The 17171-nt window shown below is 40.8% G+C and overlaps 1 protein-coding gene across 1 annotated transcript; it reads left to right on the top strand.

Moving 5' to 3' along the window:
- Positions 1–460: 460 nt before the first annotated feature.
- On the top strand, positions 461–14520 carry LOC134676483 (trypsin zeta-like). The gene is made up of 6 exons (XM_063534867.1): positions 461–662; positions 1054–1188; positions 2639–2716; positions 3061–3254; positions 4510–4672; positions 14165–14520. Exons 1-6 carry the CDS (start codon positions 461–463, stop codon positions 14518–14520), a joined length of 1128 nt encoding a protein of 375 aa, XP_063390937.1.
- The last annotated feature ends 2651 nt before the right edge of the window (positions 14521–17171 follow it).

Below are 17171 nucleotides of genomic sequence, written 5' to 3'. Positions count from 1 at the left end.
AGTTGTTCAGCTTCAAATAAAAGCTAAATAAAAAAGCTAAGCTAAGTGATTTATTAGTGCATACGTACTTAATATACATACTTTAAAAAAAAAACATAATTAAATAACTAACCTACAAAACTTAAACTATATCTAAAAATGCTAAGTTATGTAAAATAGCAGAATAAGCAACCAATTGTCACTTACCACCTAAGACACTATTGTACCTACTTATTCTTTGCAATTAAATACTTATATAGATGGTCAAGCAAATCTTGTCAGTAGAAAACGGCGCGAAATTCAAATTTTGTATGAAACGATATCCCTTCGCGCCTACATTTTTCAAATTTGCCGCCTTTTTCTACTGACAAGATCTGCTTGACCAACTTTACTTCATGTACTTTACCAGCATTCCCAATTTTTATAGAAATCTAAGATGTGATCGAAATGTACATAAACTTTTTTAGTATCGCTCGTATGTATGTCTGTGTTCAAGGTTGACCCACCTGAGGATGATAGCAAAGACTTCGCCGAGCAGGCTATAGGATCTTTAGAGGTGCCTAAGTCGACGGTCACTGGAGCCCCCTCCTTCCAGTGGCACGTCGGGGTCTACAGCAAGCGCTGGGCGCCGTACATGCAGACATGCGGCGGGTCGCTCGTCAAACGCGACTTCGTTATATCAGGTAACTCTCTCTCCTTCCAACTAGTGGAGTAGAGTATAGGGTCGTCTCCGGTGCTGCTGCCGGGTACCAGCGCCCCCTCCTTCCAGTGGCACGTCGGGGTCTACAGCAAGCGCTGGGCGCCGTACATGCAGACATGCGGCGGGTCGCTCGTCAAACGCGACTTCGTTATATCAGGTAACTCTCTCTCCTTCCAACTAGTGGAGTAGAGTATAGGGTCGTCTCCGGTGCTGCTACCGGGCACCAGCGCCCCCTCCTTCCAGTGGCACGTCGGGGTCTACAGCAAGCGCTGGGCGCCGTACATGCAGACATGCGGCGGGTCGCTCGTCAAACGCGACTTCGTTATATCAGGTAACTCTCTCTCTCTTCTTCCAACTAGTAGAGTAGAGTATAGGGTCGTCTCCGGTGCTGCTGCCGGGTACCAGCGCCCCCTCCTTCCAGTGGCACGTCGGGGTCTACAGCAAGCGCTGGGCGCCGTACATGCAGACATGCGGCGGGTCGCTCGTCAAACGCGACTCCGTTATATCAGGTAACTCTCTCTCTCCTTCCAACTAGTAGAGTAGAGTATAGGGTCGTCTCCGGTGCTGCTGCCGGGTACCAGCGCCCCCTCCTTCCAGTGGCACGTCGGGGTCTACAGCAAGCGCTGGGCGCCGTACATGCAGACATGCGGCGGGTCGCTCGTCAAACGCGACTCCGTTATATCAGGTAACTCTCTCTCTCCTTCCAACTAGTAGAGTAGAGTATAGGGTCGTCTCCGGTGCTGCTGCCGGGTACCAGCGCCCCCTCCTTCCAGTGGCACGTCGGGGTCTACAGCAAGCGCTGGGCGCCGTACATGCAGACATGCGGCGGGTCGCTCGTCAAACGCGACTTCGTTATATCAGGTAACTCTCTACTCTCTTCATCCAACTAGTGAAGATTGGAGATTGGCAGTCGGCTTCGCATACTACTACTTACTTCGCTGGCTCAGCGACCCGAAGTGGATCTTGGCCTCCGACACTAGATTTCGCCATTAAATTCCTATCCTGGGCGATCCGACGCCAGTCGCTTGTATGCCACACAGGTCTTTCTGGACCTCGTCGATCCATCGGTACCTAGGTCATCCGACCGGACGTCTCTCAGTTGGTCGCCCCAGATAAGCTCTTTTGGACGCACGATCCTCTCCCATCCTCTCCACATGGATGACGTGCTCCGCATATCCACCCGACTTATAGCAAGATTGAATAGCTCATCGGCATGGAGCAAAAAAACCGGGCAAGTGCGAGTCGGACTCGCGCACGAAGGGTTCCGTACCATAATGCAAAAAAAAAAACCAAAAAAGGACCAAAAAAAAAACGGTCACCCATCCAAGTACTGACCACTCCCGACGTTGCTTAACTTTGGTCAAAAATCACGTTTGTTGTATGGGAGCCCCATTTAAATCTTTATTTTATTCTGTTTTTAGTATTTGTTGTTATAGCGGCAACAGAAATACATCATCTGTGAAAATTTCAACTGTCTAGCTATCAACGGTTCGTGAGATACAGCCTGGTGACAGACGGACGGACGGACGGACGGACAGCGAAGTCTTAGTAATAGGGTCCCGTTTTACCCTTTGGGTACGGAACCCTAAAAATGGACCGGTTTCTGCCCTTTTCTTTGACGCAGGGTTTAATGCATTTACGCGTATCACCCCCGGGCTGGGGAAGACCATTGGGGGTTGGTATGTGGGACTCGCTCCTCCGTAGCTTCTGCTAGCCAGAGGGAGGGGAGGGGCTTACCCACTATCTTATTTAATATAGTCTTTGCCGCCCTAGCCCGAGCCCCCAGGCTCTGTAGGCCTGCACCCATCATATTGACTACATTTTAAGTTATTTCTTGTTATCATCAGCGAAATGTTTATCACAATTTGCCGCCCCTAAATATCTTGCCGCCCTAGGCCTTGGCTTACTGGGTCTTAGGCAAATCCACCACTGTTGACAAGCTTGTGATGTTTGTTCCAGCGGCCCATTGTTTCTGGGACGACGCAACTGGTCAGCAACCCGCGAGCCACTTCGCGGTGGCCGGCGGCAAGCTCTTCCGTCCGTGATACAACCCGCAGGACACTTACGCACAATATTCTGATGTGAGTACCTATTTAAAGGCTGATTTAAGGTGACAGTCCATTTCCAACGACAGCTGCATTACTGTTCATTTTACTATGGAAATTGACAATGACAGCGATGCGTTCAGTACCGGGATTAACCGGTTAAACCGGTAATTCAGTGTCAAATTGTACTGGTAACCATGGTAACTCCAGGTTTAACCGATTAACGCCCGGGCTAGTGAATGAATGGTGGATGGAAAAACTGCCTGTCTAAGGGCCACTTGGAGGCCCTTAGACAGTCAGTTTCACAGATCATAATGTAACGTGTGTGTTTGTCAGGTTTGTTTTGTCCTCAGGTATCGCAGATATACCTGCCGGTCCGGTTCCGTGGCGGCGCCACCAGTTTCCAGGAGGACATAGCCGTCCTGCTGCTGTCCACCTCCTTCACTTACACCCCGGGCGTGCAGCCCGTCTGCGTGAACTTCGACGCGCAATTCCAGGAGGAGCAGCTTCAACCGGAGAATATGGGGACGGTAGACCTACAAGCAACACTCATAGCGCCACTTGCGCTAACCCGGGGTTAACCGGTTAAACTTTTTTTTTTGTTGACGGAGTGGAAAAATGCGTTACGCATTGCCCCGGCCTGGGGAGCCATGGGGGATATGTGGGACTCCCTCCTGCAACCACCCTCTCCTGTTGAGAGGAGGAGAGGAGGTATACCCACTAAAAGCCACTCCGGCGTCACCCTTCTTACCGTTTTGAAGGAGCCATGGGATGCCTGGGATTCTACCATGACTAGAGTTACCATGGCTACCAGTACAATTTGACACTGGGTTGACGGTTAAACCGCTTAACCCCGGGTTAGTGAAATGGTGCAAATGGGCCTTAACTGTCCATCGGTGGACCTTAGGCTCCTGAGTCCCCGAGGACTTTGTAAAGGATTTAATCAAAATGGAATTTTGAATTAAAATGGAATATAATATGGTTCAAAACTGCAATAATGACAAGGGGACTCAGGAGATTAGGGTGTATCCTGACTAGTTAATTTTTAGGGTTCCGTACCCAAAGGGTAAAACTTTCAACTGTCTAGCTATCACGGTTAGACGGACGGACGTCCGTCCGTCTGTCACCAGGCTGTATCTCACGAACCGTGATAGCTAGACAGTTGAAATTTTCACAGATGATGTATTTCTGTTGCCGCTATAACAACAAATACTAAAAACAGAATAAAATAAAGATTTAAATGGGGCTTCCATACAACAAACGTGATTTTTTACCAAAGTTAAGCAACGTCGGGAGTGGTCAGTACTTGGATGGGTGACCGTTTCTTTTTGCTTTTATTTTGTTTTTTTTTTGCATTATGGTACGGAACCCTTCGTGCGCGAGTCCGACTCGCACTTGCCCGGTTTTTCGCCAATCTGATTAAAAATTGGCCAATCGAAATAGGACGTGCGGACGCAAACGCCAATTTGGCTCTCCGAATTCAACCGCCGATAATGACCGATATTACCGATAAAATGAGGTGCGGACGCAAGAATACCACTTTATGACGCCAGTTTTTTTCTTTCGTTCTGGGGCATTTTTTTAATTTAGAGGGCTCTAAAATCATCACCATAAATCTAAAATTGGTGATTAAATTGGAGATTGACGCCAATTTCATTTCTGATCAAATCGACCGATGCTTGATCTTTTAGCATATCAAGTTTAAATCAGAGAAGGAAAGGACAATAATATTATTAATATTATTTCGTTTGATGATCCATGACTATGCTTTATTCATGGTTGCAGGTCCTGGGCTGGGGTCTGACGGAGGAGAACGGCACCCCATCCCAGCGCCTCACATACCTGGACCTCCCGTACGTTGGCGTTGACGAGTGCTTCGCGGACTCCGAGCCCTCCTTCCACAAGTACATCACGAGCGACAAGATCTGCGCCGGAGACACTGTTACTGGTAACACAGTCTTATCTGAGGGGCTACCACGAAAACCGATATTCGCAAATTGCGGGGATCTTTCTCTCTCACTCCAATGACGGTGCAATTAGAGTGACAGAGAAAAATGCCCGCAATTTGCGAAGTTCGATTTTCGAGGTTATACTTCAGCCGCCCATACGGCAAACCTTGCCAAGCAAAATGAAATTTTATTTTGTCAACACAAAGTTCAAATTAGAATGGAACACCTTTTTATAGGTCTCTGGGCGGCTAGAGGTTATTGTAACGGTGCGTGTAACGAAGCGTTACACTATCGACCTTCATACTATTTCTGGCACCATACAAATTCTAAATTCCTTTTTGAAATTCAAATCCTATTCCAAATTCCATTCAATGATTTTTATTTTCAGTTCGATCACATACTTTGATCGATAAACATCATTTTATCTAACGGACTGTACTTCCCAAGTTTCTAAACACGACCGTTTAAGTGTGATTTTTATTAGTAAACGTAATAATTCATAAGTGCGTGCAGTTCAGTATAGTGCTCGTTTTGTGGCCCTGCACACCTTCCAGATATATATCTACATCATCACCAAGGCACATATTGTAAGTTATTTGATTTCTAGCCTTCTGAATTACGAAAGTGTTTTTATACATACCTATCTGTTAACACGTAACCTGTATTGTTACAGGTGCCTTTTTATTTAAATAATAAATACCCCTCATCGCTCTGGATCCTGCCTTTTCATTCCCATCATCCCTGTGAGGCTCCTCTACCTGCCCCCTCACACTGGCGCCATCAACGTGCTCAAACCCGGACCTGACAAGACACCCACCCGCCCTACGACGCTGAGCAGCCCGTTCCAGTACCTCCGTGCCAGCACCTGCTCCTACCCAACAACCGCAACCAGCTGTTCCAGTCCTACATTTTTCCTTTTTCTAACAATTTTTTTTTTATATTGTTTGTAATTGCTAGCTTTAAGATCTTTTCAAAATTCTAAAAGGTTATAGTCGACCCAACTCAAATTTTCGCAATATCTCTCGGCCTAACATCATTTATTTAATTTTCTATTTTACAACCAACCTTTTATCTAATCCTCAACCGTTTAACCAAAATTCCCCCCTTAAATAACCAATTACATATACATCTATCATCATTCATCATCTTATACCAATTTATCTATATCTACTTTCTAATCCCTATTATGCCAGCGTCCTACGCTTTTTGTCGCGCCACGTAACAAAACTCTTAACATAGTGATTACACAAAACATCTATCACATACAATTACACAATCCAAGATTTCCACTGAAATCTCACAAATTGGTTTCAATCCTAAGTGTTTTTAAAACTCCTTGGAGTCACTGAAGTGCGAACCAATCCTGACTTACGGCAGTACTGTTGGAGATAATCCGATAGCTTATCCTTCACCCGATTAAATAAATATACACAACTAAGCCTAATATCACAATAAACTTCTCCTTTCGATTCAATAAAAAATAAAATTTAATAACTACATATTTTATTTATATTGATAACATCAATTATTCTCTTCGTGATAGGTATCCACTTTAATAAACAATGAATCCAGCACTATTAAATAAACCTGAACTCATCTATGAGCTCAAACTCAGGAACATTCAGTTCCCAGCCACCGCGCAGGCTGATGATTTAAGACAGCTCCTCACTCCAAATTTATTCGCGGACCCGTGTTCGAATCTCTCCAGCCCATATGATCTTGAACAGGATATCACCGAAATTAGCAGATGCCTCACAATAGTTTCTTCTCAGCTACAGCTTGCGACCACCAACCAAGCGAAGCACGATAGAATAGCGGTTTTCTTATTTCATTTATATAACAGAATAGAACGTCTCCATATTACCACTGAATTATCTCCAGAAATTATTGACAACTATTCGAAAATATGCGAATTTTTGTCAAAATCAGCCCATCGACACCCCATACTTTGATAAATTATGAAAGCCCTTGTTACCAACATTGAGGCATAGAAATAATCTTATCGAATTAAAATGACTGCTGTTGCATTTTGGTGGCACATACCATACTTGCTTTTAACATAGACGTATTATACTTACTTTTCTTTAGGTTGGTATGATTGGTAGTAAAACGTCAAACGTCATTTGAATTGTCGTGAACGTGAAAATACGTGGTTATTTTTTATTGTAATTGGTAAAATAACTTTAGCTGTTATTTAAATGGGGGCCAAATCTTTAAGGAAATGTGAAGTTTGTAGTGGGTGTGTAAGAAGACTAACTACTGACGCATTTTTGGCCAAATTTCCAACTTGATCCGAACAGGTCGGTAAACTGATGTTTGTATGCAATATTTTCATTTTTTACTTTGAGTCGTTAACAGTTACTAATTTAATTAGTTTTAGTCGTGTACAATCCATGATTAAAACGAAAATATTTTGTGACTAAAGTATTTTTAAGTAAAAAAGTCTAAGTAACCTATGACACGAATAGTGTACGACCAATTTTATCGATAATCTCTTTATTTCAGATGTCGATTATGGGCAAAGCTGAGGAAAAGGAAATGAGGATTTGGCGTATTTATTTACCTATTCAAAAGCTGAATGGAAACAAGTTCATTTGTGGAAATCATTCTCCATCCAGTGCCTTAAATAAAAAGGGACCAGATTAAAAAAGAATGCGCGCGAATTCAGCATATTGTAATATGCCTACTTGAATAATAAACTATGTTATTTTTATCATGTAAAATAAAATTGTTTATATATATATATAATGTTCTTTTATTTTATTAATAGGTAGTACAGTAGGTAAATACAGCAGCACGTATCGCACATTTATCGATATCGATAAACAGTAGGTACTGGAAGTGTCGAGCCCTAGCGTTGTTTTTTTTGTGTTGGTAGTATTGTGTGGTTTTTCTTTTTTTAACAATTATGGCCTGGATGCGAGATCTTTAAGCCTGTATTTGGTGTGCTGGGATATGTACGTTCATAATTCGGTTCGAGGATTGTTCGAGAGTGCCGACTCTTAAAACGTAGTGATTATATGCTCTTTGGTCAAAATGTCAAACAAAATTTAACATGTCACAACCGTCAACAACAACGTCAACTTACGCGTCAGCAACCTCTTTGATAGATGATTCCACAAATTTAGACCTACTTGCTCGAAAATTAACCAACCTCTCTGAAGCAAAACCAAGCGATTTTAAAAAATTCAACTATAAAGGCGATAGTTGCCCTTATGATTTTATTCGAAACATCGAAGAGTTTGCAATTGCGCGTAACATTGACGACAAACGCTTACACAAATATATATACGATTTTTTATCAGGCACTCCTTTAGATTGGTATAGGTCAAAGAAAACAACCCTTACAGATTGGAAATCATTTAAAACCCACTTCTTAAAAGATTTCGAATTGCATGACCATGACCACAACTTACTACAAAATATACATTCCCGTAAACAAAAACAACATGAACGAATAATAATGTATTTTTCAGCCATGGAAGCCCTCTTTTCCAAATTACATGAACCCCTTTCTGAAAAACAAAAAATAGATATCCTCCGTAGAAACATGAGCCCTTATTACAGTTCCAGATTAGTTCCTACAGATGTTACGTCTATAGACACATTATTCCAATCGTGCAAATGGTACGAAAGCTGTAATACTACCTCTACTTATAGCTCTAGCAACTATACCAACATTCAACAAGATTCTAACCATACCCCCCCTTCCCAACCGTACATACCACCATTCCCATTTAATAAACCGGTCCATACTGTAACAGCACCACCTTCTACGTTACGTTACTCCTGTCCGCGTTGCAGAACAAACGATCATTCTTTAGATATTTGTACAAGTAAAAATATAGTATGCTTCCGCTGTGGCAAACAAAATGTCACTTTTGCAAAATGTACAGTTTGCCATAAATTTCCAAAAAACGCATAAAGGAGAAAAGTAACTTAAATAAAACTACTGCTACAGAATGGAACCAATGGTTAGATACCATTAAATTATTTATGTCATCATACAATACTACATCAGCACTTTTCACTCAAGATCCATACGATGAACGACCTTATGTCAACATCCAGACAAATAATTTAACTTTATGTGGCCTCTTAGACAGTGGCAGTGCTTTAACTATTTTCGGAAATAATTCCCATAAAATTCTCTTATCCCACAATTTTACCATAAATTACGACCATAAAGTCGTAGGCTCTGTAGCCGACGGCTACCCTATATACTCTATTGGTACAATTCAACTACCAATTTCGTACAAAAATATTGTGGCTATTATTACCGCTCATGTTATCCCTACTGTAAAGCAACCCTTGATTCTAGGCACAAATTTTTGGAGAAAATTCAATATAGCTCCCCACATATTACCTGACATAACGTCATATTCTGATAAACATATAGATACCCTAGTTATTTCCACCTGCGACCAACACATCACTAATTATGACAACCTTTCTGAAACTCAACAGTTAATTTCAGATACTATTATTGAAAAATTTAAAAATATTTCAACAGAAACCAAACCCTTAGGACGAACCCACCTCATTGAACATCACATAGATACCGGTGACCATCCACCAATCAAACAGCGATGCTATAGGCTTTCTCCAGAGAAACAAAAAGCTTTATGCAAAGAAGTTGATGAAATGCTAAAGCTTAATGTTATCGAACCCTGTGAAAGCCCATGGCTAAACCCTGTCATAATAACTCCTAAAAAAGATGGAACGTGGCGTTTTTGCATCGACAGCCGTAAACTAAATTCGATTACGCGCAAAGATGCCTACAAACTCCCACTCATTTCTGACATTCTAGATAATCTAAAAAATGCTAAATATCTATCATCGATAGACATAGCAAAAGCATTTTGGGAAATACCCCTACGCCCTTCTGATAGACCTAAAACTAGTTTCCATGTACCCTCAAAAGGCATGTACATGTTTCGCGTAATGCCTTTTGGATTGACTAATGCCCCTGCTACCCAACAACGCTTTATGGATGCGTTATTCCCTTCTGAAAACCTTGATAACTCAGTATTTACCTACTTAGATGATATTATCATCATAAGTAATACTTTCGATGAACACATCACTTTACTTAATAAAGTTTACCAAAGGCTAGTACAAGCCAACATTACTATAAACTTCCCCAAGTGTTCATTTTTCAAAAAAGAACTTAAATATCTTGGTTACATAGTTAATGAACACGGCTTTCAAACAGATCCTGACAAGGTTAAGGCAATACTTAACATCCCACCTCCCACAACTCCTCGAGAAGTTAAAAAGTTCCTAGGTACAGCAAGTTGGTATAGACGCTTTATCCCCGATTTCAGCACAAAGGTTGCACCACTAACTAAACTTACCTCCACTTCCAAAAAAGCACCACCATTTAAATGGACATCACTAGAAGACAATGCCTTCAAATCCATTAAAGAAGCTCTAGTCTCTACCCCTGTTCTTGCTTGCCCAGACTTCTCAAAACCCTTCGCAGTCCACTGTGATGCATCCAGCTTCGGCATCGGTGCCATGCTGACCCAAGAATTTGATGGCGTTGAGAAACCCATTGCTTATATGAGCAAATCCCTAACTGGTCCCCAAAGAAATTACTCAATTACAGAAAGAGAACTCTTAAGTGTCTTACTAGCCCTAGAACATTGGCGTTGCTATCTTGACAACGGCTTAAAGTTCACAATCTACACAGACCATTCCGCATTACAATGGTTTCTCCATCTAGATAATCCAACCGGACGTCTAGCCCGCTGGAGTATTCGTCTATCTACATTTAACTTCGAAATTAAACATAAACGTGGTAAAGATCATCTAATCCCTGACGCTTTATCACGCTTACCTTCAGTAGACGTTATTAACTACAATAGTTCTAATACCAATGACGACTGGTACAATAATATCTACGCTAAATGCAGTTCTAACCCCAACACCACTCCAGATTACATAATACATAATAATAAATTATACCGATACTCAAAAACCCCTTCGTTACTCCAATCTGAGTATAATTGGAAAGAAGTTATCCCACTAGAGTACAGAATACCCATTATCACAGAAAATCATTCCACCCCAACTTGCGCTCATTTCGGAACATTTAAAACATACAATAAAGTTAAATTGAAATATTTTTGGCCAGGAATGTACAAAGATATTTCAAATTTTATTGCCAAATGCGAGACTTGCTTAGCTTGCAAACACCAAACCCAACTAAAACTTGGCCTAATGGGTAAACCTAAGCAATGCTCTCGACCCTTTCAATGCATTTCAATAGATTTGATCGGCCCCTTACCTACTACACTAAAACACAACAGATTCATCTTTGTCGTTACTTGCTGTTTTTCAAAATACTGCCTCCTCTTTGCGATTAAACGTGCTACGTCATCAGTAATCGTTCATATTCTAGAAAACCTAGTTTTCCTAGTGTACGGAATCCCACAGACCATAATTCTTGACCATGGTCCTCAATTCGTTAGTCAAGAGACAACGGATTTATTCCACTCCTATCAGATCCCAAAAATACACTATTGCGCAATTAAATGCGCCCAACCAAATCCCGTGGAGAGATATAATAAAGTTGTTACCACAGCAATATCCTCATTCATACAGGATGACCACAGGAATTGGGATATCAACCTACATAAGATACAATTTGCTATTAATACTTCCGTAAATGAAACAACAAATTATACTCCTTCTTTCCTTGTATTTGGTCGCGAATTAGTCACATGTGGATCAGCATACGATAAATCTGATCTCACAGATGATATTATATTCGCGCCCAGAGACGAATACGCTGATAATCTTGGTCTTCTCCAGCCTGTCTTCTCCGAAGTACAAGCCCGTCTTTGGAGAGCACACCAAACCAATTCTTCATCGTATAATAAACATCACCAACATTTCGAATTCAACGAAAATGACATCGTCTGGAAACGAAATTACGCAATTAGTAATTCTCCTAAACACTATTCTGCTAAACTTGCACCCAAGTTTATTAAATGTTCTATCCTAAAAAAAATATCACCCTTAGTATATGTCCTACAAGACATGTCCGGCAAAATGCTCGGACGATGGCATATTAGAGACCTTAAACCTCTCCCCAAAATTCTAAAATAAATAATATACTGTTTTTCCTTAATTAGATTCTTATTTGGCTCAAACTTAGCTACTTTTCTCCTAAGCTCCTAACTTGTAAAATATTGTATATAATGTTATACATTTATAATTATATCTCATCCCCATTATACATTTCGGACTCATTACATTTCGTACATACCTACTTAGTACGAATTTATACGTTCATTTATACTATTTAATTTATATAACGTTATATTACGTTCATATAACGTTATTCAAAGCTAACTCTACCAGAGTTAGAACAATACTTATTTATATATTTCTTCCCTTGACATAACGTTCATATTTACGTACTTAGGTACATACGTACCGTACAGTACATTTATTAATTCCATTAAGGAATTATCTTATGATATTTTGTAGTAATCCTACATTCCATACGGCATTACTTTGTTGAATAAATTTCAACAATCGTACTCTTTGTAGGTACACATTATTGTAGATATTATATTTAGATTCATTAATATTCAGCGGGTGGTTACTGATTAATAAGCCTTAATACTAATGGAGAGCGATTTAATGAGTACGTCCTCTACTTAAAGGAGTACTCTATTGAAACTTATTTTGGTTAAACAATTAACCAAAATTTTATAAGATGATGTATGAATGACCTTTGGTATGCATGTTTAAATCGCCTCTCTTGTATGATAAACATTGTATATAACATCCCCACCTTCTAAATTTATCACTCATACCCATATTCATTACATTATATTTACATTACGGAAAAATCCTTTGGCCATAAGCCCCAGGATTTTCCCTTCCAGGGCGACCCCGGTAGTGTAACGGTGCGTGTAACGAAGCGTTACACTATCGACCTTCATACTATTTCTGGCACCATACAAATTCTAAATTCCTTTTTGAAATTCAAATCCTATTCCAAATTCCATTCAATGATTTTTATTTTCAGTTCGATCACATACTTTGATCGATAAACATCATTTTATCTAACGGACTGTACTTCCCAAGTTTCTAAACACGACCGTTTAAGTGTGATTTTTATTAGTAAACGTAATAATTCATAAGTGCGTGCAGTTCAGTATAGTGCTCGTTTTGTGGCCCTGCACACCTTCCAGATATATATCTACATCATCACCAAGGCACATATTGTAAGTTATTTGATTTCTAGCCTTCTGAATTACGAAAGTGTTTTTATACATACCTATCTGTTAACACGTAACCTGTATTGTTACAGGTGCCTTTTTATTTAAATAATAAATACCCCTCATCGCTCTGGATCCTGCCTTTTCATTCCCATCATCCCTGTGAGGCTCCTCTACCTGCCCCCTCACAGTTATAGCCCTGACTCCATCACCATATAGGCCAGATGGCGCTGGCAGGTGCCGCAAGTGGATGCGTTCAGTTCTAGGAGGCCGTGCCGTACAGCCACAGAATGATAGTACTAGGTACAGAAGACTCACTCTCTAACAAAACGCGTCTGTTACGATCAGCACAGATATGGCCGCTAGGTGGCGACAGCTCCACGCGCGGCTTATGGCAAACCCCAAAATTGGGGTGGAACGGATGTACTTTTAGCTACCTGTAGCAAAGCGACGAAATCGCGGAGTGAGCCATGCCTGGTACAGCTGCGATCGTGGCCCACATAAATGAACTCGCCGGAAGACCAGCGCCGACTCTAGGGTCAGCATTATGCTGAGGCGAGCCCATTTCGTGGTAAACATTATCCCCCTTATTCATAAACGTTTACTAAAGTTGACAAGCCGATAATAATCGTTTGTCCCTTTCGATCATACCAATACGTCGGAAAGGGACAAACGATTATTATCGGCTAGTTAACTTTAGTAAACGATTATGAATAAGGGGGTATGTAATTATGTATATCTAACTTTATCATGCTACTTTTGTATGTTAAACTAGTTTATCACGAAAAATAAATGATTTATGATTTATAATGCTTGAAGGAAATTTATTCAATAACAAAACTTATACAAACTATTATTAAAATTAAGTATAAACTAAATAAAATAAAACGAAAACTAATAAAATGAATAAATAAAACTTACCCACCTACCTTAGGTCCCCCAGATCTGTCCCCTGCGGAAGGGTGCCCATAAGGCTGGCTACATTCCCACGCTGAATAGCTATGCCTATTCTTTGGCCTAGGAATGAGCCAGCCTTATGCCAGCCAGGGTCACCCGTGGTTTCCAATAGTCTTTTTTTAAGGCCCTTAAAAAGATTGTGAGCGTCACGATACCACGGCCCCAGGGTCTCTACCGCGAATGAATGATTTGATGAATTAATGATTTATGTGGCGGGATATATAGCTTGGAAGAGAGAGAGAGAGAGAGATTCTCACCATTGCCAAGCGGTCTTCCATAATTCCTTGGTTCCAGGCAAAGCGCTCTGCCGCGGCGACAGCGGCGGGGGCTTCGTGATCTACTCCGGCGACCTCCCATACCTCCACGGCGTCGCCTCCGCCGCCGCCGCCAACAAGAACCTCTGCAACGCCTTCGCCATCGCTACCTTCACCAGCGTATACCCCCTCCGCGCTTTCCTGACCCGCCTCATTCCGGGCATAGATAAGGAATGTACACCAGAGGCAACAGTGTCGCCAGATAGAATCAATCTAGATCTTGAGACAGAAGATATAGGTACAGCAGGGCCGGTAGTTGCTAAAACTAACGTCACGAACCTGCCGTATTTTCCTTATCCTAGTAACTTTGTGTGCAATTGCAATTGTAAGCCTTAGCTTTTTGAAGTGGAAACTTCTTTAGCGGCGCTGTGCACTTTTTGTGATGGGGAAAAAATGTTAAACTCGCGAGAGCGTAAGACGTAAGACGCTTCGTAAGACGGACACGTGACCTGATCGAAAAACTTTTACAATGCCATTGAGTTTTCACTTCTGCTGGCACTCCCGGAGTGCAACCCGTTTTTTTTTATCTACGTATTTAAAAGGAGCCTTTATCAATGAGCTATGTCGGCTCCGTTGGGCCTCTACATTACATGAGTTTCAATAAGTGTTACTAGATATAAAAAAAAATGGTACAATTCGCAGTTTTAGACAGGGATCCCCCCAAAATCGAGTAAAAAACCCCAACATCAGTTACTGATGTATAGCCTTAGCTTCAAAGATTAAAAACTGAAAGAGTGATGAAGAGTGTCTTTTATTTTACGCTTCCTAAATCCTTACATTCTTAAGTCGGGCACATTCCGAGTTTTAGCGCGCGTTCCTTTAACGGACGTAATACATGGCACCAGCCTTCTGCCCTACACCGTAATACCGTAAAGGTGAAATTAAGTTAAATGTCCCGCAGGAGGTAATAGTACATTGTGTATTAAGGGCGGGAAATAAGAAATTACGAACGAGTGTCAATTTTAAGCCCGACGCGAAGCGAGGGCTTAAAATGTTCACGAGTTCGGAATTTCTTTACCGCCCGTGGCACACACAATGTTTTTCATCACACTTGTAAGGAAAAAAAGGAGAATTAATAAAAACAAACTTCTGTATAAAACACTTTTCCGCCCTAGGGCGAAAATTTCAATTTCCCGCCCGCAAGCCCTACGTGTAAATAAGTGTTTTTCATCACACTTGCTCGGAAAAGATTTTTTCCGCCCTAGGGCGAAAATTTCAATTTCCCGCCCGCAAGCCCTACGTGTAAATACATCTTTTCCGAGCAAGTGTGATGAAAAAGCTTTTTTCATCACACTTGCTCGAAAAATATCTTATTTCATGCAGGTGTACTGAAGGGTAAAGGCCTATATTGTTCCCGCGGGAGTTATAGATTGTAAAAACAATGCTATAGTTGGTCAAGCAGATCTTGTCAGTAGAAAAAGGCGGCAAATTTGAAAAATGTAGGCGCGAAGGGATATCGTTTCATGGAAAATTTGAATTTCGCGCCTTTTTCTACTGACAAGATTTGCTTGACCATCTATATAACTCAATATGGAGTAGGCTCTACATTTCATTTTTCGAACCACTCGCTACTCTCGTGATTCAATTTTGGAATCAATATTAGCATGAAAAGACAACGACTTTGACTCCTTGTAAAAAAAAATATTATTACTTGGCTATAAAATATTAAGTCATGATGACTTTAAAAAAAAAACAAGAGTCATCATGAGTGAGCATATACGAGTACCTATGTAACATATTATATAATTTATTTATCAAAACGTACGTAAATCTGAACATACATATGTGTATACCTATATGTATTGTACTAGATTAATATTAAAGCAATATCTGTAATAAACTCACAAATAAATGCCCTTACAAGGCTCCGAAGCCGGGACTTCCTGCATCATAGGCAGGGTCATTACCGACTGGGCTCTTCAGACCGGTTTGTTAAGTTGATCTTTTTTTGTTTCTTAAAAAACATTTACGTCTCTATGCAATGTTTGAGTTATGACATCATTGACTAATTCCAATTGCCATCCAAGTAAGGGCGAGTTGTGATCATTGTGGCCAGACTACCAATGTACCTACAGACTATGTAATGCATTATTGTTTTCCATCGTATTTTAGAGTTCCGTACCTCAAAAGGAAAAAACGGAACCCTTGTAGGATCACTCGTGTTTCTGTCTGTCTGTCTGTCCGTCTGTCACAGCCTATTTTCTCGGAAACTACTGGACCAATTAAGGTGAAATTTGGTACACATATGTAAATTTGTGACCCAAAGACCTAAATAAATGAATTTTAAACATGGGGGCCACTTTTGGGGGGTAAATGAGAAAATTAAAAACAAGGGTTTTTCAAACTATATCGTGTTATATGTCAAATGACAGAGCTCATTCAGTATTTAATTTTTTTTTTAAATTTTGAACTGTATAGATTAGAAACTACTGGGTCAAAAAATTTGAAAAAATATACACAAAATAGTTCATTACCTATAATAGAAGACAGGAAAACCTATTAGAAATGTGCAGTCAAGCGTGAGTCGGACTTAATGCACGGAACCCTTTGGAACGCGAGTCCGACTTGCGCTTGGCCGGCTTTTTTTATTTTTTTTTATTTATTATGAATGGGCTTACTCATGGCCACAGACTAGCCGAGGCGTAGACGTGGCCTACGATGGAGCGAGCTCGCCCAGAAGGTGCCTGTTCACTCTTGTTGTTGTTGTCTTGTTGTTGTTGTTGTTGTTGTTTTTTCGGAAACTTTCGTATTTGTCATGCTACTTCAATCAACGTCAGTACTTTTTGTACCGAGACTCTGAAACAGCAAGACTACGTTCATACGTTTCGTGAAAGGGTCAAACAGATCACTGTGTTACGTTCTTTCCTGTAGACATGCACAAGAGTTAAGGGCTATAAAGGTAAATTTTCTTATTTAACCCTTACCCACGTAAAAAGGTCCTCCTTTTAACAGAACTATGATAAAGTCATTACTTACATGCCCACAAG

This window comes from Cydia fagiglandana, chromosome 24 (genome assembly GCF_963556715.1).
Source record: "Cydia fagiglandana chromosome 24, ilCydFagi1.1, whole genome shotgun sequence".
NCBI lineage: Eukaryota > Metazoa > Arthropoda > Insecta > Lepidoptera > Tortricidae > Cydia > Cydia fagiglandana.
This window is presented reverse-complemented; position numbering and strand designations above follow the sequence as displayed.

What these genes read in the sequence shown, in the direction of transcription:
- LOC134676483 (XM_063534867.1), top strand. Translation starts at nt 461, where the DNA reads ATGTCTGTGTTCAAGGTTGACCCACCTGAGGATGATAGCAAAGACTTC. An exon ending in AACCGGAGAATATGGGGACG is followed by an intron (nt 3,255 to 4,509) that starts GTAGACCTACAA and finishes TCATGGTTGCAG; the next exon opens with GTCCTGGGCTGGGGTCTGAC. An exon ending in CGCCGGAGACACTGTTACTG is followed by an intron (nt 4,673 to 14,164) that starts GTAACACAGTCT and finishes CCTTGGTTCCAG; the next exon opens with GCAAAGCGCTCTGCCGCGGC.